Source organism: Nycticebus coucang, chromosome 1 (genome assembly GCF_027406575.1).
Source record: "Nycticebus coucang isolate mNycCou1 chromosome 1, mNycCou1.pri, whole genome shotgun sequence".
NCBI classification, from domain to species: Eukaryota; Metazoa; Chordata; class Mammalia; order Primates; family Lorisidae; genus Nycticebus; species Nycticebus coucang.
The window spans coordinates 65,392,111-65,419,971 of NC_069780.1; the positions used below are offsets into that span (position 1 = coordinate 65,392,111).

Genomic DNA, 27,861 nt, shown 5'->3' on the forward strand with positions numbered 1-27,861 from the left:
ACCCGGCTTAGAAAAGCATACTTATAGGCCCCTCTCTTTTTGTTTGCAGTTTTTGGCTGGGGCTGGGCTTGAACTACCACCTCTGGCATATGGGGCCGGCACCCTACTCCTTTGAGCCACAGGTGCCGCCCTATAGGGGCCCCTCTTATCTCTTTTATCTCTTGGTTCCTGAATCTACAGTTATTAGAGTGCACTGTCATTTATTGATTTCTGGTTCTGGTTTAGAATATGTGTACTTCAAAATAACACCATTTGGCCCTGTAATTGGGATTTTAATGGATTATTTTATTGTCCTATAAGACCATTGCTTTATATACTAGGACAAGGTGAATGAATCCCATAGACATCACTTCATTACTTAACTTACTATTATTATTATTATTATTATTTTGATGTTGTGAAATAATTTCCTTAGCCTGAAGTGTTGATGAAACCATAATTACTGTACTAGCAGAGGCATGCTGGACAAATACAGCAAATATGTTTTCCATTGAGGGGTAAGAGCACAATTACATTACACCTGTTCAGTAATAATTACAAGTATATAATTAGTATGACATTATGTAATTAATAATGGGTTGTAGAGACAGATAAATACGATTTTTTTCAGATGCTGTCTTACCATTAGTATGTGATTTGAATAAATACAGATTTTTATAGAATTTGTAGTAGAACGAAGCAAGACAGAATGGATAGTGTATTATTTTTAATAGCTTGATTATATTTCACTTTGAATTATAAAGAACATTCACTTATTCTGTAATGTTCTCTACAGTTCCCTTCTCTTCTCTCTCCATCCCATTTTAAATCTCTCTTCTGTTTTTTATTCCCCTTGGCCGTTTTGACTTACTTCTCTTACTTTCTTTCCCTAGTTCTATTTATCTACTTCCTTTTTATTAGATAATGGCTATGTAGAGATAATATAGTATCTGTGGTTAAAAATCAGTTAAGAATTCTAGAATTCAAATTCCCTTTCATTTAGATTATAGGAAATTAAAATATGACAGTGTTTTTCTGAGTGACTGGTAAGTGGTTTTTTTTTTAGAAAACCAATAAGTATTTTTAAAAGCAAGAATACAATCACACTCCCCAAGAATCTTACTTCCATTTGTATAATATCTTTTATTTTTGTTAGGTTGAAACTCCATTGGAAGAAGCTATTAAATTTTTAACACCGTTGAAGAACTTGGTGAAGAACAAGATAGAAACTCATCTTTTTGCCTTTGAGATTTACTTTAGGAAAGGTAGGCAATTAGGGTATAGTGGATCTGATGAAACTGATCACTGTATTTCTTAGATATAGTCACCCAACTCTTGTAGCCTCACCACTGTTGGATGATTTGGCAAATGCCAATGCAGCTTTCTCATAGAAATGCCTGCTATGCACAGAATGTTGTGGGGAAGTACAATGATACAATTACCTAGGACATTAGAATTATCTAGGACCAGTTATCGAGGACATTAGAATCAACAGTAGATGTACAGAAATAACTAGGATTAAGGTTAAATATGATAATTACCATTTATATGGTTCAATCAAAGAACTGATGATTGATTGTGTGGATAAAATTAGTTAATACTGAGCTTATTATAGTGCCTGGATAAACAATAATCATTAAATAAATGTTGGCTATTATAAGCTATTGTTAACAAAAGTTGTAATCTGTGGGCTAGATCTTGAAGGGTAGATTGTATTTCTAAAGGAAAAGATACATAGAAGAGAAAGTATTAAGAAAACGAAAGAGTGTGTAAATAATGTAGAGGTTGTCTGTATTACCTGGAGCCAGGTAAAAGATAAATGAAGCGACTTGGTTTCCAGGTTTAAAATGCTTAGAATAGGTATTTAGTAGGTAATAAGATTTTGTAGGACTGAATTGATGCATTGACTAAAAGTTTATCTTTCAAGCTTCCATGAATTTTAAAAAACCAAAAAAAAAAAAAGCAAACCACAAACTGAAATAAAAGTTTATTGGGCGGCACCTGTGGCTCAGTGAGTAGGGCGCCGGCCCCATATACCGAGGGTGGTGCGTTCAAACCCAGCCCCGGCCGAACTGCAACAGAAAAAAAAAAAAAAAAAAAACTTTTATCATTAAGCAGTTGCCTATTGAAGGGAAGAGAAACTGGTAAGATCAAACAACATTGTTGCATTAAACAGTATAATTATTAAAGGAGGTACTTCTCTGTATCCATTTTAAAAGTCATGTTTATCAAAAATACTAATGTAGGAGAAAGAGGCTTTGTAGCATTGTTTTGTAATAGGATAAAAAATTAACTATAGATTGAATTTTTATTAATATATTTACCATGGTACATAACATAGAAGTGACTGAGAAGAAACAGATCCAAAGATAACAATTTCTATTGTCACAGTTTGAATGATAAAAATATTTTCTACTTTATTTTCTCTTTTCCACAAGTATTATGTTATAACTTAGAAAATAAATTTAATAATAGTCCAATAATTTTCAAACTTTTCTTTTAACAGTTAATACAACTCCCCTTTTAAAAATTTTCTTAAATGGAACCCCAAAGTATAAAATACAAAAGCTGCTCTGCCTAAAGTGGGGAAGGGCAATCTAAAGCCCCATTCAATTGGCTTCTTGGCTGTGTTCTAACCTCTAAAGGACCCCAGCATTTGGAATCCACTGCAGTTGTGTGAAATTGGTAATGACAAAGGGCATGGCAGTATTTTTAGCTCTTTAAGTGTTGTGGGCAAGGGAAAAGTATCAGAAGAACCCGGGATTTTGAACTTTTATGTTTGGAAGATGGTACCAAATTAGGGAAGTCTTAACAAAGAGGTGGTTATATAAATAAGACTTGAAAATGGACTGAGTATGTAAGTGCAAACTTCCATCTAACAGGTGGAAACACTACTGAACTTTGGAAAAGATGGAGAATGGGAGTGGGCATAGCATAAAGAGAGATTAGAAAATGAAAACATAATCTTGGTGAATATTTTATTTTTACCTTTGGGGGAAAGAGGAGTTAGGGACTAATTGGTAAGAGAAAGAGTCAAGTAAAAGAGAAATGATTTTACATGTCACAAAAAAGAAGAAAGGAGATAGTTTCAAGCATACATAAGGAAATATTTTTGTGTAGTGGGGAGCATTTTGTTTAAAAAAAGCTTAGGAGATGAAATGGCTTCACATTGTTTCTTTGTTTTTTATATGCCATTAGTTCAAATATTGCTGAATGCTGCCTAAATTTTCCTATATTTTATAAAACCGTTTTTCTTAAAGAATGTTATATGAAAAATATTAGCTAATATTGCTAATAGGAAAAAAGTTGTTTACTTCAAACCATACATTTGCAGTTCAGATGTGATTGACTCTAAATTTAATTTTTCTGTTTGTAAGGTCTTGGCCCTTTAAAGGAGGGCCTCTTATTAAGTGATCAAAACATATCTTACTTTTTCTTTTTGTAGAAAAGTTTCTTTTGATGCTACAATCAGTAAAGAGGGCATTTGCTATTGATTCTAGTCATCCCTGGCTTCATGAGTGTATGATTCGACTCTTTAGTACTGGTATGTTTTTGTTTTCCATTACTTAAGTATTAAATAAGTAGTTGATAGTTACTATATAAATTATCTGTACAAGTTTATCATAGACACGATGATTTTAAAGCTGTTACATACTAATTTAGGTAAGAGGAAAACCAGGTCTGTGTGTGTGATGACAGTCTTTATTTTAAGGATACATATGTTACCTGATTTTGACACAGAATTGTTGAGTCCAGATATTTGAGAATTACCTTTGTTTCTCTTTCTAAAAAGTTACATGTAAGTTGAAGTTTTGAATCTTATTTCATTATGTAAAGCTTCTTAGGAAATTGTTTTAAAATTGGAGAATCTCTTTGAAGTTGATTTTTTTCTCCTTGTTTATGTCTTGTAGATCTGAATTTGCATGATTAGACTTGCTTAGCACAGAGTTACACAATTTTTTGTTACTTGAAAATAACCATCTGTATTTTTGAATATTTTGACAATCTGATCAATATATTAGTTATAATGTGAAGTACAACTATAGAATTTTAGATCTCGAAAGGCAACATTTTATTTTAATTATCTCATTTCACGGCAATGTAGATAGAAACAGTTTTCTTATTGTTGGTTCTACTATAAGAGCTTTAAATTTAGAATAAAGTACTGTTGTAGTCAGAAAGTATGGTTATTGTTTAGATTCTGAACAGCTAAAGAAGGAGAAGTGGAACTTTTAACCAACTATTTAACTATAGAATTCGGAAATAATATTAACTTAGCTATATCATTGCTAATTTCATACATTATGTAAAAATGATGAAATTAAGCCAGGCATCCAAACGACACTTTTAGGAAAAGTGTCAAAAAACGCTAAATTGTCCTAGTTAAGAGCATTATTTTGACTTATGATAAAAAGTAAAGCTTTATTTAAGTTATATTTGTGCTTATCCAAAAATAACTACTGTTACAGAAATTGACTTGTAGGAATGTTTTTCTTCAGTGTTTAAAACTCTCAAAGTAATAATATAGCTACATTATAGAAAATAGAAGAATTACTATATTTAGAAAAAACAAAGAAGTTTGTTTTTCTTATTTTTTTTAGTATTAAGAAAACATGGAAGCCATGAATCAGAAAATTAGGGCCATAAATAATAGTTTTAATCTACTAGAATGGAGTACCCACAAACTGTTTTCAAAATAACATACATACTTTGTTTTATGCATTAGATGTTTTTCGTGAATAATAGTTAAGTAAAATACATAGGTCCTTTGAGTTAAACTTGCTTTTGAAATATGGATTAAAAGTAACTTATTTAAATGTGTTTGCTAATGATGGATTTAGCGATTGATTAGCTTGACTCCTTTCAACATTTGGTTTCAGAAAATTAAAATACATGTGTGCTTAGAATTATTAATAGTTAGAATTATTGAGTATCTGTGCTGCTTGCTGTGCCTTTTGCTCTTAGCCAGAGTTTTTCAACCTTTTTTTATCTCACGGCACACTTGCTCCTATACTTAAACTTCCGTGGCAAACTTCAATTATATTGATGAAAAAAAGTATACTTAGAAGGTTTCTTTAACTAAAATATTTGGTACTTAAAAATTAATTTAGAAGTTATTTTTTGGTAAATACATTTACCATATTTAGATATATTGTAATTGCATCTTTACAAAGAAATCCTGACAAATACACCTTTCTGGACAGTATGAAGGGAAAAAACAGTCCCTCCACATCATTTGTAGAAACTTTTAAAAATAAATACGGATTTTAACATGGTTCCAGCCACCTCCAAGTCTCTGGAACAGTGATTTTCAACCATTGTGCTATGAGAGGATCCTAGGTGTTCTGTGAAAAATTTTAGACACCATTAATTAAATTGTTTTTGTAAAAAATTCAAAGTGTGGTAAGTTTATTCTTTTTTTTTTTTAGCCCCCCTTTTGTTTTGATGAACATAATTTAAGTGTGCCATGAAATTTTAACTATAGGTTCATGCATGCTGTGAGATAAAAAAGGTTGAAAAACACTGCTCTAGACTATGTTAAACTACAAATGTAATTATTATAAGCTACATGAAGTCATTTATCATATAGGACCACCCTCCTTCCTTTTTATTATGAGTTAATACTTTTTAACTTAAAATTTTTTTTAAAGTTGTAGGATTTAAAGGCAATTTAAATTACATTTCTCATCAGTGCTAAGTAAAAGGAGTTTATATATTCAATTTTCCTGATTATTTTTCTTACCTGTTTATGTTTTTCTACATGCTTTAAAATTGACACTATTTGGCTGCCTTGATCTACAGTGAAATTTAGATCTGTTTTCTCTCATTTGTACTTCATTTTTCTTTTATCTTCAGGGATTATTTTTCTCTGTATTTATGTATCTCCCCTTGCTTAAATACTCTTGATTATTATTATTATTATTATTATTATTTAGACCTTGTTTAATATTCGTTTTCTTTGTGGCTTTTAATCATTGGTGATTACTTAGTTACATCAATCTGCTAATAAGCTAATAGCATGAATCTAACATTATTTCAGTTTTAAGGTGTCAAAGGACCCATATCAAAAGGTTTTATCTACTTTCCCAATTAGTTGTTACTTTTTCTTTTCTTTTTTTTTGGAGACAGAGCCTCAAGCTGTCCCCCTGGCTAGAGTGCTGTAGCATCACAGCTCACAGCAACCTCCAACTCCTGGGCTCAAGCCATTCTCCTGCCTCAGCCTCCCAAGTAGCTGGGACCACAGGTGCCCGCCAGAACACCCGGCTGTTTTTTGGTTGCAGCCGTCACTGTTGTTTGGCAGGCCCAGGCTGGATTCAAACCTGCCAGCTCAGGTGTATGTGGCTGGCACCTTAGCTTCTTGAGCCGTAGGCGCTGAGCCAGTTACTTTTTCTTGATTCACAAGACTTGCTACTGTTACCGTGGAAGATGATTGAGTAGTCTGAGAATTTTTTTTTTTTTGAAATAGTCTTTACTATATCGCCCTCAGTAGAGTGCTATGGTGTCACAGCTCACAGTCACCTCAAACTCTTGGGGTCTATTCTCTTGCCTCAGCCTACCAAGCAGCTAGGACCACCGGCACCCGCCACAATGCCAGGTATTGTTTTGGTTGTAGTTATCGTTGTTGTTTGGCAGGCCCAAGCTGGGTTTGAACCTACCAACTCCATTGCATGTGGCCGTGCCCTAGCCGCTGAGCTACAGGGACTGATGAGCCTGAGATTTTTTTTTTTTTTAAGTTTTCCTGAGATCTCAGTATTTCATAAGTAATCTTATCACTTTCTAGGTTTTTTAGATTTTTTTTCTGTCCACTAGTGTTTAGCAATAATAAGTCATCTGATAATCTGTGACATTTGAAATTGATCCCTTTTCTTTCTTTCTTTTTTTTTTTTTAGCAGTCTCACTTTGTCGTTTTTGATAGATTGCTGTGGCATCACAGCTCATAGCAACCTCCACCTCTTGGGCTTAGGTGATTTCTCTTTCTTCAGCCTGCTGAGTAGCTGGAACTACAGGCGCCTGCAACAACACTGAGCTATTTATTTTTTGTTGTTGTTGTTGCAGTTTGGCTGGGGCCAGGTTCAAACCCACCACCCACGGTATATGGGGCTGGCGCCCTACTCACTGAGCCACAGGTGCTGCCTTGGCTTTTCTTAAAGGTAGAGGTAAAATTTCATTGCACAGAATTCCATAGAACATTCTAGGTGTTTCTGCAGTAGTTTTGTTTTTGTTCTGTTTGGTTTTTTTTTTTTTTTTGCTTTTTTGATACTTGATAGCTTCCTGGAAATTTCAGTTACAGTCTACATGATTTAGGAGAAAAAAATGGATGGCCCTGAAACATTTGTGAATTGCTGAGTGAGGAAATATTTTTGGAAACAACTGTTAGTGAAGTTGTGAGTTATTTAAATATTTATATATACACATATATCTACACACACACACACACACACTGTGCTGAACAATGTATCATTTTAAGCAATGTTATCTATGTATTACTTTTCAAAGTTGAATCGAATATACCATTATTTGTCAAGTGTACTGAGATATGATACGCACATCCATTTTATCTGCACTTTTTGGAAAGTCTACCTTGTCCTCCCTCCCCAGCAATAATGCCAACTACACTGTTAATTTCTACATACAAAGTATACTGCAAGCATTTCAGGCAAACTACTAAGTACCCATGGAAATAACTTATTTTATAGAAGGTTTATATTTTTTGAGATAATCTTTCATTGTAATTTGCTATTATACTCTTTGAACTTTTCTTCTTATTCTATATTTTTGCCTCCCCCTGAAAAACAAGTATTGATAAAGTTACCAAAACCAAGTTGACAATACAGCCATAACAGTGTTAAGCTTAAATTGTTTTGCTAATAGCTCATTTGTTTGAACCACCCAATTCTATGGAACAATAGAAGAAATGCTATTAAACCACTGAAGGACATATCAGTGAATTATTCAGTTAATAATTATGTGTAGAATATTACACTTAGATATCTACTACTCAGAGTTGAGTATTTTTGAAACTTAAGGTAATGATCCATTGGTAGGATGAAATAATTATTAGTGAGTCATTACCAACGTTCGAAAGCCTAAATAGAAATACAATAATGCAGAAACTATCAGCACATATGGCATGTAATAAGTCTTCTGCAAAACTTTGGGTTCGTATAAGTTACGGATGTGGGATATATATGTTATTTGCCAAAGTACAAATATTTGGTTGCTTTTGAAATTTGAAAGCCACCACCATAAGGAAAATTACTTATGTTTTCAAACTGATAAAATTAGTAACTAAAATTTATCAAATGCTATTTTATATAATTATCACTTTTACACAACAAGTACTTACCGTAAACCTTATAGGTTAGATATCGGCCTAATTTTATAGATCAAAAAAATAGGTTCAGGGGTGGCACTTGTGGCTCAAAGGGGTAGGGCGCCGGCCCCATATGCTGGAGGTGGTGCGTTCAAACCCAGCCCCAGCCAAAAACTGAAAGAAAAAAAGGTTCAGAGAGGTTGTGACTAGTCCAAGCCCAGATCCATACCCAGGTCTGTCTGGCTCCAAAGCTTTAGGCTATCATTTCTGTAGCAAAATAACAATGAAACAAAGCATAACTTGGATTCAGTCCAGAAGGATTGGTGTCTTTTCTTTTATCTCCAAATCCTAAGGCCTGGGAATACAGGTATTTATCGACTATTATATATTTATTACAGGAAAATGCTTTGGTGGTCCCTTGGAGTTTATATATAGTGATAGCTCATTTCGCATAGTTTCTCAAAAGGGTCAGTGAAGTCAAGTATTATTTTTTAATTGGTAAGTGTGCCTTACTTACCAATTAAGTATAGAGAAAGGATAGGGAGGATAAGGAAAATTGGTTATCTTCAGCACAGCATAACAGGCAGATGCTCTTAAGCCCCTGCTTTGCAGACGTTAAGGTTGAGGGGGTCAATCCTGGGGCTTTTAAGGCTTTGAAATTACATCTTTGTCATTCATTTTGCTTCCTGTTATTTTCTGGAAATGAATCATCAGTGAAATTCTTTGAATGTCTTAGAACAATCATTAGATTGGTCTACCTGACTGTATTCTTTAAGTTTATGTAGGTAAGCTCTTTATTATAATTTGCTTTATAATTGCCGTGTTTCATTGGCTTCATCAAGTAGAAAATTTAGCTCTTACAAACTAACACAGCTTGTTTTTAATTTATTCAGCAGTGTGTGAAAGTAAAGATTTACCAGATACAGTTAGAACAGTATTAAAACAAGAAATGAATCGTCTTTTTGGAGCAACAAATCCAAAGAATTTTAATGAAACTTTTCTGAAAAGGAATTCTGATTCATTGCCACACAGATTATCAGGTAATCACTTTATTTTATTCCTCTTTTAGCCTTCTGAAACATCTAGGGTATTCATTTTAATCATCAACAACAAGATAAGATGCACATTTTTAGCACAGGAAGAGGCAATGTGTATATTTGACATTTTAATCCTGTGAAAACAAGCAGCTTAAATATGCCTCAGTTATGTGTGGTAGCGTGCACCTGTATAGTCCCAGCTATTTGGGAGGCTTAAGTAGAAGGATCACTAGATCTCATAAGCCCAAACTGGGCAAAATAACAATACCTCATCTCAAATACATGCATATATATACATTTCCTATACATTTTTAAATTTCTTAAGACAAAGTTATTACTGTGAATCAAAGGTTAGTAGTCTCTGCTGGTTTAACATTGCCATTACAAAGAAGCAAGAATAACTGAATTTAAACATGTATCATACAAGAAAGGTAGAATTTTATTTCTCCTTCTATCATGTGTTCTTAAAATTCATGCAGATGTGACCACCTGGAACTATATGGTAGTTTATAGGAAACCTAAGACAAGAGTCTGTACCAGTGAAGCACAATCTGGATATAATGGGACCATGTGGGTAATGCCTTATTATAAAATGCTGTGCTTTTATTATACCTGGCTGAGAAGCCCAGCAGCTTTGTGGAATCCTGAATTCAGATTTTTGGCTCAAAGTATTCACTTCACCAACAAATTATTCTTGTTTTAGAAAGAAGATTCTCCATGGTCCCACCATCCTTAGTTATTACTAGAATATTTGTATTTCTTCCTGTTTTACTGTGCATATTTTATGTATACTTTATATTTTATTAGATAGATATACACGATATACCTTAATCACTTTCCTACTTTTGACAGGCTGTTTTTTGGTCTACCCTCCCAGGATTATTTCTTTTAAATAACAGTGTCTTTAGTGGCTACTCCCATTTTTCTAATAAAGGGCCATACTCTGTGTACACATATAACTTGCATTTTATATTTGAGTTTGTTGGTTTTACCTTGAAATAAAACAAATGTCATTCCCCCCTCTATTTAGCTGCCAAAATGGTATATTATTTAGATCCTTCTAGTCAGAAGCGAGCTATAGAGTTGGCAACAACACTTGATGAATCTCTCGCTAACAGAAACCTCCAGGTAAAGAGTTTTTTTCATAATCTTTATATAAGAATGCCTATTTTTTGTTTTTGTTTTCACTAAGAGAAATAAGTTTTTTGTTCCTTATACTCTCCTTGAAACCATTAAGAATCTGTGTCAGACATAGCTCATCTTAAATTTATTTAGGGTTGTGTTTATATGTACACATGCGCACTGGGCTGCATGGCATTCAGTAACTACTTTTATGTCTGTAACTTGGAATAACTTTTAGAAATATATTTTAGTAAAATCATATATGTTTCTTATGTTATTTTTGGATTTTGACTCATCTCTGCATTTCTGGGCAGGCAGTGGTCTCAGTGAAAATTCTGACATATTTAAGGTTTATTTACCAGAGGCTCAACTAAAATACATATTTGGTAGTTTATAATACAATAAAAGATTAAATAGAGTATTATAAAATATAAAGTTTAGACTAAGAACAAAGGATAGCTACTTTGTGTTATAAGCATCCAGACAAAGAAGTACTTGCTGAAAGGTAAATACATATTTATTAAACAGCAAATGAAGGCACTATCTTTAAGAAAGAAAAATTACTTTTGTTAGTCACACCAGTTAGAATCTGGATTTAAGATCCTTTATAACTTAGCACAGTTTATAGAATTTTATGTATCTGGAAACTAAGTAATGTTTTCTAAATGATAAGATTAAGAAAGAAAGCATAAGTAATGCAAGACAGCATGAATCATTTGAAAATATGAGAAGCAGATTTGCCTTAGGGATTTGGCTAAAAGACTTGTGGATTTTCATGGTTTTTCTTGCATATAATCACTTTGTGTTTGAGATACTCTTTTCTGCTTAGTTATAGGGCATGCCTTAACATGTGCTTTTATTTGAATATGTGTATTTGATTTTGCTGGCTGGGTCTAAGGCTCCAAAAAATTAAAAGACCTACATATAATAATTGGCATTGGCATAGCAAATTTAGCTGCTTATATACACGGGGCAGACCAGGCTAAGGTAAAGTCGCTGCCTAGGTTGTGTATTTGCTGAGAGCGGGTTCCCTTCTTAAATACAGGACCTATACACCCTATTTGCCATAGTCTTGTTTTTACATTTGTACATGTTTATCTTCTTGTGTAAATCCTGCACTTCTGGAGAAATGGTTAAATTAGGCCTTAAAGAACATACTAATCCAATGTACATGCAGGAGCAAATGTTGTTTTTCTCATATAATGCACATTTTTTATTATTTTGAAATACTGAATTGATATTGAAATGTCTAATAAAGTTCACAGTAAACATCTTTTTTGACAAGTTTTAATGTGACCATTTTTCTTTCTTTAGACATGTATGGAGGTATTGGAAGCCTTGTGTGATGGTAGCCTAGGAGACTGTAAAGAAGCTGCTGACATTTATAGAGCAAATTGTCATAAGCTTTTCCCTTATGCTTTGGCTTTCTTGCCTCCTGGATATGAAGAGGATATGAAGATCACAGTTAATGGAGATAGTTCTGCAGAAACTGAAGAATTGGCCAATGAAATTTGAACATCATTAAACAAGCAAATGGAATGACTTTGGACCATATCTAGTGTATAATATTTTTGTCACGCACCTGCTGCATTGCTCTAACTTACACAGAATGAGAGGAGTAAATGTTCTTGCCTTCAAATAGTGTTTTACGTTTTTTTATCCTGCTGAAAAAGTATATATAAAATATCTAACATAACAGGATATAGGTTCAGTTTCTTAAAAAAAATGAAAGCTGCTAAAATTGAAAGGTTAAAAAAAAGATACCTTATCCTATTCCCACTTACCCACCCATGTTTTTAAACTAATTTATATAAAATCTGGAGGTTGTTACAGCTAACAAAGCAGGTGTGTGGCAGAAATATTACTTTAAATTTGTCTTGTGAGATTTTACTATATCTCAGACAGCCTAAATGCTGTTTTAGCACTGGATTCTTTCACTGAGCACAAAAAGTTGTTGGGGCTTTAGCATCTGACTGATTTTGTTAAGGAGTTGATTCTGACCATAATAAGTATGCAGTGTGAATCACTATTTACAGAGAAATCTACAACAGATGCTTGATGTTGTAGAAACTGGGACATAATAGATACCAAACAAAATTATAAGGAACCTAGAAGGTGTTCAATATGCTTGTTGTGTTTCCTAAATTCACTGTATATGATCAGTTTGGTGTTCTTGTACCACAGTTTTTAACTGAAGGAACCAGTTGAAACAGTCTCAATTTTAACTAAAACTTGAAGAACTAAAACAACAATGCAAACCTTTCAGCATTGTTTTGGCCAAACTTGTTAAAACTGTAATGCAAGAACCAAATGCACTGTGATGTGGCACCAACTAATTAGCAAGCATGAATTTTTCACCCAAGAGTGAAAATAAAGGAAATCTACCATGGCTTGAAGTTAAAGAGCAGAACTCCTGACTACCATTCTATGACTGATCAAAAGACTTATAGTTAAAACCTCAGCAGGCCTTGTTCACGATATGCAGAAAAAAAGTGCTGCAGTTTAGATACCTCTGGAATTTTTCCACAGTGTCACAGGTTTGTAATACTTGAAGCCCTACATTTCTAAGAATATATTTCTTGCTCAGTTGTTTCAGGCAAGCCCAAGACTTTGTAATTTTTAAAGGGCCCGACCTTTTTTTTTTCTTCCAAGTAACAGACCAGCTTCTTTTTCCTGCAGTTACAGATGTAATTTCCTTTTTGTTGTCAAACATAAGGTACCAAATATGATGCAATAAATTGTTTTGAAAAACAGTTGTGTGAATATTTCAACCAGTCTGTTTTGGGCTTCTGTGAAAATATACAAGTGGAAACAGAGGTGCAAGCCAGAGTCAGTGCAATGTCTTATAAGGCCAGTGCAGATGGGAGCTTTTTAGAAGGGAAATTTCATAACGAAGTGGAGTGCTGCTCCTGCATTAAGATTTCATTGAGGACTAGGTTGGTGGCAGGTACTACAAATGTAATCCATAATTTGAAAGGAAAACTAGAACTATTCTGACTGGGAAAATGAGCCTTAACATATTAGACCGGTACACTGAGGACTGGCCTCAGGCTGAACAATCTCATTGCATTTGTGAGATCTCAGTAAATAAGATTAAATTCAAAGAATCAGTTGTATATATGATTGACCTTTTTGTGGCACTTTTAGGTTATAGAAAGTATTATCTAAAGGGAATTTTCAGATGGCCCGATCCTTTCCTGGATTGAACACTTGTGCTAAAATCAGCCTTTCATAGTATATGCTCTGCATTCCACATCCCAGGCTAACAGTTGAGTGGTATGAAGAAGAGTTCAAACTGAACTTCAGTGCTTTGTTATGTTTTATTAACTGGCCTGTCTCAGGAACATCTTAACAGATGGCGCAAAAAAACCTACAAAAAAACCTTTCCAACCTCTCCTATGAGTGGCAACTGAAGTTTTTATTGTTGGGAAAGAACACTAGTGCTACCTCTGCCACTAATGAGGTGTTTGGAGGAGGCACCAGCCATACAATAGGGGGTGTATGTGTGACTTTTGTTTAAATTCTGCTGTATAATGGATTCATCTGTTTGTTTTGACAATGTTCAAATGATGTAGATTGTCTTAGAGTGAATATTCCTAAGTACTCAAAACTCTTAATGCCACCCGTGAGGAGCTAAATTCCTAACATGTATGTTGTATTCCATCCCAATTTTACTGGAACTATTGAATAAATCTTTTATTTTCTTTCAGGTTTACTTGATAGTGAATACATTGTCTGGTGTCAAAGGACTTTAACTGGGTTCATTTTAAGTCCAGACAGCACCCTTAAAATATGTACTGTGTTATCTTGCTCTGAGTAGTATCAATGGATCATCTCACATTTGCCCTATTCATTCTATTAATTTCAAATGATACTGTGGGGGGAAACAGGGTTAGAAAAACAAGTGGAAAAGAAAATGCAGTGATATTGTACTCTTAAACAAGTGCCTTATGTTTCTTGCTAAGAACTGGTGTTATTGACCCTTTTGAGAAGAAAGGGTCCCTTGACCTGTATTAACATAGGAAAAGTAAAGTTCCTTTTTTTATTTTCAACTATTGTCATTTCTCACTGAAAACCTAAAATCTAGGTTAGTTACTCAGTTTTAATTAGATAGTTGACTCATACATTTTCAACATTTTTCTGTATCTATTTATTATGCACAACAATAAAATGTGATCTATAATAGCATGACTAAAAAGTAGTGCCAATGTTAGAATAGCTTTTCTGTGGGCTTAATCAGGCCCTTATTTTTTCACAGTTGCTTGTATTCTATGGTATATTGCTAGTAGAGGTGTGAAATGAAAGCTGTGATTGAAGAGGTCAGAAAACCATCCAGATTCAGGTAGGGTTCAATAAATTCAGAGAAAGCTTTATAAGTTCTAAGAGTATTTCAGTTGCCATATGTAGCAGCTATTTGGGAAGAGCTAAAAAGTGAAATATTGGACTTTATTAAAAGATAGACATATATTAGATGGTTACAAGCCTTAAAATTTTAAATTAATCTTGGTAAGAGAATTGAAAGCCTAACCTTTCACATGGAGGCAGTCTTCCCATTTTATTAGGTCATTAAATCTGAAATGTCCAATTTTGAATCACAAGTTTATTATATCTTAAACAAGAAGCAGTATAATTAAATTATGTGCCAAAACTATCCACCTAGTTTTGCCATCTTAATGGTAGCTTGTGTATGCTGGCAGGAAAGAAGCCTGGAGAGTGTTGGCAATGAAATTGTGAAAGGCATTTCCTGCAGCTTGTTGACAATTGAATATTTTTCCTTGTAAGTAGTCCAAAGCCTGGAAGAAGTGGTAGTCAGTGAGGATGACAGTTTCCAAGTCCAGCTTCTGTACTTTGAGCAGCCTTGTTTGTGGAACATGTGATCAAGTTTCGTCTGGCAAGAGGATTGATTAGCCTGTCCCCATTGACCAGTCCTGGCTGCTTAATTGCAAGCATCCTCATCATGTCTCTAGCTGATTGCAGTAGACATTGCCTAGAATTGAAAGATCAGGTTTCATGAAGCCGTAGTGCATAATACCAGTGCTAGACCATCGAACAGACACCATTCCTTCCCCCCACCCCTTATGAATATTTGGTTTTGGACTGTTTTGGCTCTTCGTCTTATCCAACCATTGTGCTGAATGCTTGTCATGGTGCAAAAGAATCCATTTTTTCATCACATTTAACAATATGTTATAGAAGGTGTCTTTTCTGGCACTCATTTAATTCATGTGGAACTCATCTAGCTTCTTTATCTTTCTGATTAAGTTCAAATGATCCAGTATTGTTGGAATAGTGACATCAAACCTTGCTGCTGATTCATGGGTAGCTTAAGATAGATTCACTTCCACTATAGCTTTCAGCTCATCATTATCCACCTTGGTCTCAAGTCATTTGGTATGGCTCATTTTTAAGACTAAAATCACAATTTCAAATCATCAATATACTGTGCATTCACTAGCTACATCCTTTCCAAATACTTCATTGATTCTTTGAGCTGTCTGTGCTGCATTGATTCCACAATGGAACTCACACTTAAAAATAATATGAATTTTTGACATACCCATAGTTTCACAAAAATTGCTGTAAAAATTTGAAAGATAATCATAGGCCAAAATGTGCATTTGAAAGAATAAGGATGTACCTTCACAGTTTAAAAATTAAAGAAGCAAGAAGTGTCAAAGTGAAATGTCAGATACCAAATGTTCTAAAGAAACTTGGACATTTCATACTTAGTAACCTAAAAGGTACTGTTCTAGTTCTTGAAGTTACAAAGTTTCATGATACCATTCTGCTATGATCTGAGCTTTATTGAATCTATTACTAAACTTAGATTAAAAACAAAGTCCTGTGAGATGACCATGCTGCACTATAGTGAGCAGAAGCATATTTTGTTCCAATTTTGATGGTTGAAAATCTCAACCTATAGCAATGAAATAGTTTTGGGAAAGGTTGTTACTTAATTGCACTTTGACCTTTCAGTATGATAACTATGAGTTGGATATTGAAATAAAAGTATCGATAGTGTTTAGAAAATTCTGGAGAAAACCTTCAGAAATATCTGTGCTGTGTTTTAATAAATCGGAAGACACTCTGGGTTACGTGGTGCATCCAAACCTGCCACCTCTATCAGAACACACCCCTTACGGCATTAAAAAATGAGTTCCCAGACTTGCCATGGTGGCTCATGCCTGTAATCCTAGCAGTCCGGGTGGCCGAGGTGGGTGAATTGCCTGAGCTCAAGAGTTTGAGACCAGCCTGAGCAAGAATGAAACCCCAACTCTAAAAGCCAAGCAGTTTGGTGAGTGCTTGTAATCCCAGCTAACTAGGGAGGCTGAGGCAAGAGGATTGCTCGCGCCCATGAGTTTGCTATGAGGTATGACCCACGGCACTCTACCATGGGCAACAAAGTAAGACTTTGTCTCAAAAATAGATTTGATAGATAGAATGAGCTCCCCAGAAGAGAGGACAATATATTTAGGAAAGATGATCTAAAAGTTTCCAACCTCTCACTTTGTCCAGTTGCCTTACAATAGCAATGGGATTATAGCCAAAAGAAAGACAAGAAGCTAATGTATAAATTATATACTATATAAATTAGAACCTTGTCTAACTTGACAACTATAGAGAAGCTTGAAAATTTAGTAACATTCAGTGTTCTTTTTAGATTTCTATGTAGCAAAATGAGAATATAGACTTTATTTCAAAGCTGCTTGTGTCAAAAGTACAATTGATACTTAGCCACCTAACAAAACTATAAAGTGGTGTTTAAATTTAAGTCTTTGTCCCTAATTGAGAGGTCTGTATTATTTAACACAAGTAGCATAATTCTTCCTAACTGAAAAAATGAATGGTGGTGAATATATGGTGAAAAAATTTCTGTGATAAAAGATTCTGCTATTGGTAAACCTTCAGCTTGGCCTCAATAAGTACAAATTATCTTCTCATTAACAAGGAGTTTTTGGAGTATGTTTTTGATCTCATGCCTGGCTTTCAGCTAATACATTTATCTTCTATATTTAGTCACCTGGTCATTGTGTAACACAGGAAGCCTCTCTCTATAACAGTCTATGCCTGTCTTCCCAGTCTACCAGTTTCCTAACTTTGGGCTTTTATGACTTTGCCACTTGTTTACTTTGATCTGCAAGTTTATCTGGTCTGTTGTCTAGTACTTACTGTCTCACCAAAAATGGGATAGGAATGTTTTTTTCTAAAGTGTTCTACAACTATATGATGATTTTATTAGTAGTAATAAATAGTAAGCTGCTACTTCTCATCTTTCTTTGAACTACTTATTTGCCTTCAAGTAGTCATACTGTCACTTGATTGTCTATAAAAATGAAAAGGGAGCTATTAATGTAGATAATAACCTGTTTCCTAGATTCTTCCCTTCTGTAAATTCTGGACTCTGGAATACTAAATACTAATTTTCCCCTTCATAAACTGAAAAACAACAACCGTGGATTAACAATAATAATAGAAGTATTTAAAAACCTTTTTAGCTAGCATTATTGTACAGTTAACATTTGTTCAGAAGTTCATTGAAACGGCCCTAAGAATAAACTAACTGCTTCATTTGTAATTTTTTAAAACTTAAAGTTCTAAAGAGCTTATTTCTTATTCAGGCATTCTATTTCATGTAGCAGTTTTCATTCACCTGCTAGGATGCTTTTCATTTGGGAGAAATGTCTACCTATAACATGAAATTAAATGACTAATGCTTTGGTTCGGACTCATGTAAATCCATTTTTAATGTGATGTATGAAATTTTAAGGATTTACTCTGGGTACATTTTGGTATAAAGCAACAGTGGGACAATGCATAATAGATATTTAAATTCTTGTTAAATTTTCTGTGAATATTAATGCTGCCTTACAGATTGTAGAAAATAGCAATAAAGTAAACTTTCAGGCCACCTGCAAAAAGCTGACAATTTTTTGTCCCTTATCTGTTGATACAAAGAGTATCCCCATTCATCTCTCCTTTGTCTCCTTCTGATGGTCTTAAGGAATTTCCTCAAAATACTGCATTTGTATTTCTCAAGTCTAATTTTTGTTTTTTTCCTATAGTTTGTCAGAGGAATGGTTGTGACTGGTCTTTAAGAAGCAGATGCCTGGAAGAACCATCCTCTAATTTTTCTCAATTCCCCGTTCATTGTGGCAGTGATTAGCAGTGATTCTACTCATCCTTCACATCTTTAGCAACTAGCCACCCAGGTAACATCGTGCCATTGGAATAAAGTTACAAGGATTGTCGCTTAACCAGTATAAAGGGCCTGGTAACACCATCAACCTAGAAGGCTCTGTTTTTCATAGTTCAGTATCTCCACTTTTAATCATTACAGGTAAGGAGACAGGAGTTAGGGAAGTGATATGGTTGTATCTGGAGTGTCCTTACAGTGAGTGTCCACCACAACCAATAGCTGTGGTTTTATGGTTCAAAATTGATCCTTTCTACTGGGGATTGGTGATTAAATGCTTTTCAGTCATAAACTTAACACTTTTTATATTAGAACCCCAGAGGTTCTTATTTCTTTCCCTTATTTCTTTTCTTGGTGTATGTGGCCGGCTCCCTACCCATTAAACAAAAACCATAACCTTAATGTCCGGGCCCACGAGCAAAAAATGATCTATAGTCAGGACTAAGCATTTGTCCTTCTTTTCCTTCCTACTCTTATTTCTTTCCCTTCTTCCCGTTCTTTCCTCCCTTCCCCAGGGATTCCAAGGTACGTCCAGAGTTGAAAGCCACTATCTAATGATAGAGAAGTTAAAAGTATTTTATACTATTGGTTTTTATTTCCATAGAGATGAAAGGACAAACACCTATGGAAATGCAAAGAGATTATCTTTTCCCATGTAATACACTAAGTGGAAGAACTCAGATTTGAACTTTATGTCAGGAACTTTCTGGTTAGTTTCCAAGTCATGCTTTTCCCTACTTGAATCATGCTGTTAACTACACTACCTGAAACACTGATAGAGAAAAAACAAAATCACCTGTTAGCTTTGTTAAATGTCATAGTAACTTAACTCATTTGAAAGGCTTTTTAAATATAATTGCCACATAGATGCTTGAATTTTTTTTTTTTTTTATACAATCTGAAGCTGTCCCCGTGGGGTAGAGTGCCATGGTGTCACAGCTTACAGCAATCTCAAACTCTTGGGCTTAAGTAATTCTCTTGCCTCAGCCTCCCAAGTATCTGGAACTACATGCGCCTGCCACAACGCTCAGCTATTTTTTTGTTGGCCATTGCGGTTTTAACTTGCCCAGGCCGGGTTTGAACACACCAGGCTTGGTGTATGTGGCCGGCTCCCTACCCACTGAGCTACGAGCCGCTGCCCGATGCTTGAGTTTTTTAAGTGGATGCATACCACAGCAAAGAGCGGGATTTTAAATAAGGATAAATGGTAGATAATACTCTCTGAAAATAAGTACATTGCTAGCCCCCAGTCATATATATGTCTATCCAAACAGAACTGTATTTTCCATAAATGAATCACTGTTATAAATCTTAATATGAAAGGAACCATAATTCTAGGACACTTAGGTAGACAATTAAAGCTAAGTGTGTTGGCCTAATAGTGGAGAATTTGGAAAGGAGATTTATGTCCTACAGATCATACATCAAGCTGAAATTTAACTTACAAGATTTTTTTTTTCTTGAGACAGAGTCTTTTTCTCCCTCAGTAGAGTGCTGTGGCATCATAGCTCATAGCAACTTCAAACTCTTGGGCTGATGTGATCCTCTTGCCTCAGTTTTTCATTTTTAGTAGAGATGGGGTCTCGCTCTTTCTCAGTCTGGTCTTGAACTCCTGAGCTCAAGCTATCTGCCTGCCTCGGCCTCCCAGGGTGCTAGGATTACAGGCACGAGGCACCATGCCCAGCCAATTTACAAGATTTGTTAAAGTAATAAATGTTGATACAGTGCCTAGATCTATCCAATCCAGTATTTTTTTTAATAAAATAGGGATTATTTTATAGAACAACCCTCAAGTCTATCTATAGTTTGTTTTTTAATGGTAAAAAAATATTTGGTAAATGAATCAGGCTATGTTGATACTGTTTATCACCATCCTTGAGTGTATAGACAGATAATGTTACCTCAGTTGGCAAACTGGGAGGTCTAAATGTTTTAGTTTGTCTTCACATAGATGCTTTACTTTATGCTTCAGTTACTTTTTCTTTGATCCTTGTGACTATGTTGAACTTCTGGTATAAACACTTGGTGATTTGCTACAACTGTAGTATAATGTAGTTAAAACAAGCTTTTAGGTCAGACAGAGCTAGTTATAAATACTGCTTGAGGTCCCTTAGATAAGATACTAAGAATTGCTAGGTCATACAGTTGTTGGAAGGATTAAGCGATATACTCTATATAAAGTGATTATCACAGTAAATGACATAGTAAACATTTTAAATATGTGTATTTATAAAAAGTTCTTTTCTATTTAATTGCCAACATTTTACTTGATTATTCTTGTCTACTGAAGTACATTCGGCCAGTGTTTCAGGAAATAGGTTATCATCTTTTTCTAAATACTAGCAGTTCAAATTTTGTCTGTTTATTTTTTTAGTACAGGCATGCCTCAGAAATTATGGGTTCAATCCAGACCACCATAATAAAGCAAAATTCCAATAAAGTGAGTCATACACATCCAATCACAATAAAGCGAGTCATGCAAATTTTTTAGTTTCCTAGTACATACAAAAGTTATGTTTATACTGTGCCATAGTGTGTTAATTGTGCAATAGCATTATGTCTAAAAAAGCAATCTTTTTAGTGAATCTTAACTAAAAAATACTTTATTGCTAAGAAATGCTTGATTAATATTAAGACTTGCTTAATAGACTCAGGTGATTGTTAATATTAATTTTTGCTGGATGGAGGGTCTTGCCTCAATGTTGATTACTGCTGACGGATCAGGATGGTGGTTGCTAAAGGTTGAGGTGGCTGTGGCAATTTCTTAAGTTAAGACAATGAAGTTTGCCTAATTAATTGGCTCTTCCTTTCACAAAAGATTTTTCCATAGCATATGATGCTATTTGATAGCATTTTCCTGCAACAGAACATCTTTCAAAATTGGAGTCAATCCTTTCAAATCTTGCCAGTGCTTCATCAACTACGTTTATGTAATATTTAAGTCCTTTGTTATCATTTTAACATTGTTCACAGCACCTTCACCCAGAGTAAATTTCATCTCAAGAAACCACTTTCTTTGCTTATCATAAGAAGCAACTCCTCATTTCTTTAAGTTTAATCATGAGATGGCAGCAGTCAGTCACATCCTCAGTCCCTGCTTCTAATTCTAGTTTTCTTGGTATTTCCACCTCATCTGCACTGGTTTCCTCCACCGCTCCTTGAACCACTTGAAGTCATCCATTAGGGTTAGAATCAACTTACTCCAAACTCCTGTGAATATTGGAGTTTGACTTCCCATGAATAACAAATGTTCTTAAAACAAAGAATGGTGAGTCCTTTCAAGAAGGATTTCACTTTGTTTTATTCAGATCTGTAGGAGAGCAGTCACTGACTATAGAAGCTATAAACTCACAAAATTTCTTTGTTTTTTTTTTGAGACAGAGTCTCACTATGTTGCCCTTGGTACAGTGCTGTGGCATCACAGCTCACAGCAATCTCAAACTCTGGGGCTTAAGCGATTCTCTTGCCTCAGTAGCTGGGACTACAGGTGCCCGCCTGGCAATTTTTTGTTGCAGTTGTCATTGTTGGTTAGCTGGCCTGGGCCAGGTTCGAACCCGCCAACTTTCATGTATGTGGCTGGGGCCGTAACCACTGTGCTACGGGCATCATGCCACAAAATTTATTTCTTAAATAATAAGACATGCAAATCAAAATGACTCCTTGGTTCATGGGCTACAGAATGCTGTGTTAGGAGACATGAGAACATTCATGTCTGATGAGAGCTCTTGGGTGACTAGGTGCATTGTCAATGGGCAGTAATATTTTTTTCTGAGCAGTAGGTCCCAACAGTGAGCTTAAAGTACTCAGTAAACCATGTGTGTCATCCACGCTTTCTTGTTCAATTTACAGAGCATAGGCAGAGTAGATGTAGATTTAACATAATTCTTAGTAGCCCTAGGATTTTCCAAATGGTGAGCGAGTATTGACTTCCACTTAAAGTTACTAGCTGCATTAACCCCTAACAAGAGAGTTACCCTACCTTTGAAGCTATGAAGCCAAGCATTGACTTCTCCTTTGCTATGAAAGTCCTAAATGACATTTTCTTCCATAGAAGGCTGTTGCATTGAAAATCTGTTTAGTGTGGCCACCTTCATCAGTTAGCTAGATCTTCAGGATAACTTACTGCAGCTTCTACATCACCACTTTCTGCTTTATCTTACACTTCTGTGTTCTAGAGATGGCTGCTTTCCTTAAACCTCATGGACCAACATCTATTAACTAAAGACTCTTGCAGCTTTCTCACTTCACTCAGCCCTTATAGAACTGAAGAAAGTTAGGGCCTTACTCTAGGTTAGGCTTTAGTTTAAGGGAATGTCGTGGCTGGTTTGATCTTTTATCCAGACCACTAAAATTTTCTCCATATAAGCAATAAGGCCTTCTTGTCATTTATCTATTCACCAGAGTAGCACTTTTATTTTTTATTTATTTATTTTTTTGTATTAAATCATAGCTGTGTACATTAATGAGATCATGGGGCACCATACACCGGTTTTATAGACCATTTGACATATTTTCATCACACTGGTTATGTGATGAAATGCCTTCCTGGCATTTTCTCAGTTATTGTGTTAAGACATTTATATTCTACATTTACTAAGTTTCACACGTACCCTTCCTTGTAAGATGTACCGTAGGTGTAATCCCACCAATCACCCTCCCTCTGCCCATCCTCCCCCATCCCTCCCCTCCCTCTCCCTCTTCCCCATATTCTTAGGTTATAACTGGGTTATAGCTTTCATATGAAAGCCATAAATTAGTTTCATAGTAGGGCTGAGTACAGTGGATACTTTTTCTTTCATTCTTGAGATACTTTACTAGGAAGACTATGTTCCAACTCCATCCATGTAAACATGAAAGCGGTAAAGTCTCCATCTTTCTTTAAGGCTGCATAATATTCCATCATGTACATGTACCACAATTTATTAATCCATTCGTGGATTGATGGACACTTGGGCTTTTTCCATGACTTAGCAATTATGAATTGGGCTGCAATAAACATTCTGGTACAAATATCTTTGTTATAATGCGATTTTTGGTCTTCTGCATATATACCTAGTAGAGGAATTATAGGATTGAATGGCAGATCTATTTTTAGATCTCTAAGTGTTCTCCAAACATCTTTTCAAAAGGAATGTATTAATTTGCACAGAATAGCACTTTTAATTTCCTTCAACAACTTTTGCTTTGGCCAGGCCTGTTGGCTAACACCTGTAAGGCCAAGGCGGATGAATTGCTTAGGCTCACAGGTTCGAGACCAGCTTGAGCCATAGCCAGACCACGTCTCTGTTAAAAATCCCAAAACTAAGGCAAGAAGACCCCTTGAGCCCAAGAGTTGGAGGTTGCTGTGAGCTATGATGTCACCATGGCACTCTACCCAGGGTGATGGCTTGAGACTCTTGTTTCAAAAAATAAATAACAAAAAGTAAAAGATCTTTTGCTTCACATTCATAGCTTGGCTAATGGGTTGGCACAGAGACTTAACTTCTGGCCTATCTCAGCTTTCAGTATGCCTTTTCACTAACCTTAATCATTTCTAGTTTTTGGGTGAAGACAAGACCTACAACTCTTCTTCCATTTGAGCACTTACAGGCTATTGCAGGGTTATTAATTGGCTTAATGTCAATATTGTTACATTTCAGGGCATAGGGAGGCCTGAAGAGGGGAAGGGAGAGGAATGGCAGGTCAGTGAACCAGTCAGAATACACACACCATATTTTTTTCTTTTTCTCTAAGACAGACTCTCACTCTTGCCCTGGGTAGAGTGCCGTGGTGTCATCATAGCTCACAGTAACCTCAAACTCTTGAGCTTAAGCAATTCTCTTGACTCAGCCTCAGAGTGGCTGGGACTATAGGCATGCTCCACCACACTTGGCTAGTTTTTCTATTTTTAGTAGACGTAGGGTCTAACTTTTGCTTAGGCTAGTCTCAAAGTCCTGAGCTCAAGCAATTTATCTGCCTCGGCCTTCCAGAGTGCTAGGATTACAGGTGTGAGCCACTGTGCCCACTCCACACACCACTTACTAAGTTTATTTTGTTATGGGTGGAGTTTGTGGTGTCCCCAAATAAGTAACAACAATAACATCAAAGATCACTAATCACAAATATAATAATAATAATGAAAAAGTTTGAAATACTATGAGAATTGCCAAAACAGTGACACAGAGATATGAAATGAGCACATGATGTTGGAAAATGGTGCAGGGTTGCTGCAGATCTTCAATTTGTTAAAAAAACACAGTATTGGCTTGGCACCTGTAGCACAGTGGTTATGGTGCCAGCCACATACCCCGAGGCTGGCTGGTTCGAACCCGGCCCAGGCCAGCTAAACAACAATGACAACTGCAACAAAAAATAGCCAGGTGTTGTGGCGGGCATCTGTAGTCCCAGCTACCTAGGAGGCACAGCAATGACAACTGCAAAAAAATAGCCCAGCATTATGGTCGTCGCCTGTAGTCCCAGCTACTTGGGAGGCTAAGGCAAGAGAATTGCTTAAGCCCAAGAGTTTGAGGTTGCTGTGAGCTGTGACACCACGACACTCTACCCAGGGCAACATAATGAGACTCTGTCTCAAAAAACAAACAAAAAAAAACAACCCAGTATCTGTGTAGCACAATAAGACAATGCAGTAAAATGAGATATGCCTGTATTTTATTTTATTCTTGCTAGTACGTTGCACTATTTTGCCTTTTCATACAGTTGAGAAAACCACCTATAATATTTCTGCCATTATCATTTTGACATTTATTGAAACCTTTAGTAGTGTTAGCAAAGTTGGCAGACTCATGATGATGGCTTTTGAAATTTTTGAAATATGAAGTAAGGCCAGTCCCTGTCTCCTTCCCTCCATGTATCCAGTTGTTACTGAATGCCTACTACCTCCAGGCACTGTGTTTCATGTTGGGGATATATGACATAGTCCCTGTTCTCACATTTTTCACAGGCTTCTAAAGGAAACAGACAAATCAAGAAATACTCAATAGCAACATACAATCCCCTTGGAAAAGCTTCACGGAAAATGTTGAGTTTGGAGGGGGTGGCACCTGTGGCTCAGTGAGATCTCATTCTTATTATGTGCAGCAAATATTTTGCATTTGTTAGCCTCATTTAAGTGCTTGTATTCCGTGGAAAAAACACATGAGGTAGGCATTGTCATTTAAAGGAAAATTGAGGATCAAAGAAGTTGTTAAGTGATAAAATCTGGATTCAAGCCCAGGTATGTCTTAACTCCAAAGTGTTTTCTTCTGAAAACTGGATAATACAAGTAGGCTCAGGCAAGAAATTGTAAGGACAACAGTAAATATGGAGAGGAAAGCAAGAATACAAGGGCTCTTAAGGTAGGGCTGTTGAGGGGAAGAGAAATGGAGAAGGAGTAGTTAGATATCTAAGTGAAGATGTCTGGTGGGCAGCTGAAACATACAGGTAACTTTAAGAATGAGATCAAGAGATAGTAGTCAAAAAGCTGGGAGAAAAAAAAGCTAGGAGAAGTGGAAGATGAAACTACTGAGGAACCAAAGTGTTTCAAGGATTTTAACTCAAGATACTGTAATTCATACCTATCACATTAGTAAAGTTTTTAAAGTATGAATATTAAATGTTTCTGAGGATGTTACAAAACAACCCAAGTTCTTGGGCACTGTCTGGGAGTATAAATTGCTATAATGATTTTGAGGGCAATTGGTAATATTAATTTGGTAAAATGAAATGTGCATATCCTGTGAAATAGTAATTACACTCAGGTCTGTGCACTGAGAACATTCCCAAACATTTGCCAAATGATGTATGATGTACGTAAATATTCAGTGCAGCATTGTTTATAATAAACTTGGGAAGTAAATTCCGCTATCATTATATTACCTAACATAATGCTGTGAAGTTAAAACGAATAAACTAAGGTTAAGAGAATCAAGGAATAGGCCTGGCGTGGTGATTTATGCTGTAGTCCTAGCACTTTGGGAGGCCAAGGAAGGTGGATTGCTTGAGCTCACAAGTTCAAGGCTAGCCTGAGCAAAAGTGAGACCCTGTCTCTATTAAAAAAGAAAAAAAAAAAAGAAAAACTGAGGCAAGAGGGTCGCTTGAGCCCAAGAGTTTGAGGTTGCTGTCAGCTGTGACACTATGGCACTCTAGCAAGGGCAACAAAGTGAGACTCTGTCTCAAAAAAAAAAAAAAAAAGACAATCAAGGTTTATCTTCCAAAATAAGGTGATCCCCCCAAAGCAAGTTAAATGGAATTTTTTTTTTTGAGGCAGAATCTTACTATGTCGCCCTCGGTAGAGTGCTGTGGTGTCGCAGCTCACAGCAACCTCAAACTCTTGGGTTTAAGAGATTCTCTTGCCTCAGCCTCCCAAGTAGCTGGGACTACAGGCGCCCAACACAACGCCCGGCTATTTTTGTTGTTGTTGCAGTTGTCATTGTTGTTTTAGCTGGCTCAGGCTGGGTTCGAACCTGCCAGCTTCGGTGTATGTGGCTGGCACCATCACCACTGTGCTATGGGCGCCGAGCTGGAATTTCATTTTTTATCTTGTATATATATAAATATTTATAAATGCAGATAATACTAAGTGGTTTATGAATACATTCACATAGAGTGAAAGTTTAAAACCAAGCTTAGGGATTATAAACACAAGATTCAGGACAGTGGTTCTTTTTAAAAGAAACAGGGGGACAAAAGTGCTTTACCCCTTTATTTCTTTGAAAATATTTGAGGTAAGCATGGCAAACTGATAAGATTCAGTCCCTTAATTTGGGGTCTTTAATTTCAGTTCTTTAATTTTTTTCTTCTTTCCAAGACAGAGTCTTGCTCTATTACCTGGAGTAGAGTGTAGTGGCATCATCATAGCTCACTACAGTTCTCCTGCCTCAGCCTCCTCAGGAGCTGGGACTACAGTGTACATCACCACTCCTGGCTACTTTTTAAAAGTTATTTATTATAGAGACAGAGTCTCCTTATTGCCCAGGCTGGTCTAAAACTCCTGGCCTCAAGTGATCTTCCCACCTTGGCCTCACAAAGTTCTAGGATTATGGGCATGGGCCACCATGCCCAGTGAAGAGATGTAAAAAGTTTTTATTTCTGGGCGGCGCCTGTGGCTCAGGGGGGAGGGCGCTGGCCCCACATGCCGAGGGTGGCGGGTTCAACCCCAGCCCTGGCCAAACTGCAACCAAAAAATAGCCGGGCGTTGTGGCGGGTGCCTGTAGTCCCAGCTGCTCGGGAGGCTGAGG

General features: G+C 35.9%; 1 protein-coding gene across 2 annotated transcripts in view; it reads left to right on the forward strand.

Moving 5' to 3' along the window:
* NAA15 (N-alpha-acetyltransferase 15, NatA auxiliary subunit) overlaps positions 1–14,167 on the forward strand; it is a 112,473-nt gene extending 98,306 nt beyond the window's left edge. For both annotated transcript variants that reach the window (XM_053581400.1, XM_053581425.1), the window contains 5 exons: positions 1,136–1,244; positions 3,425–3,523; positions 9,187–9,333; positions 10,361–10,458; positions 11,767–14,167. In XM_053581400.1, the coding sequence (XP_053437375.1) occupies positions 1,136–1,244; positions 3,425–3,523; positions 9,187–9,333; positions 10,361–10,458; positions 11,767–11,967 (654 nt within the window). In that variant the 3' untranslated portion in view covers positions 11,968–14,167. The remainder of the gene's footprint in view (positions 1–1,135; positions 1,245–3,424; positions 3,524–9,186; positions 9,334–10,360; positions 10,459–11,766) is intronic.
* The last annotated feature ends 13,694 nt before the right edge of the window (positions 14,168–27,861 follow it).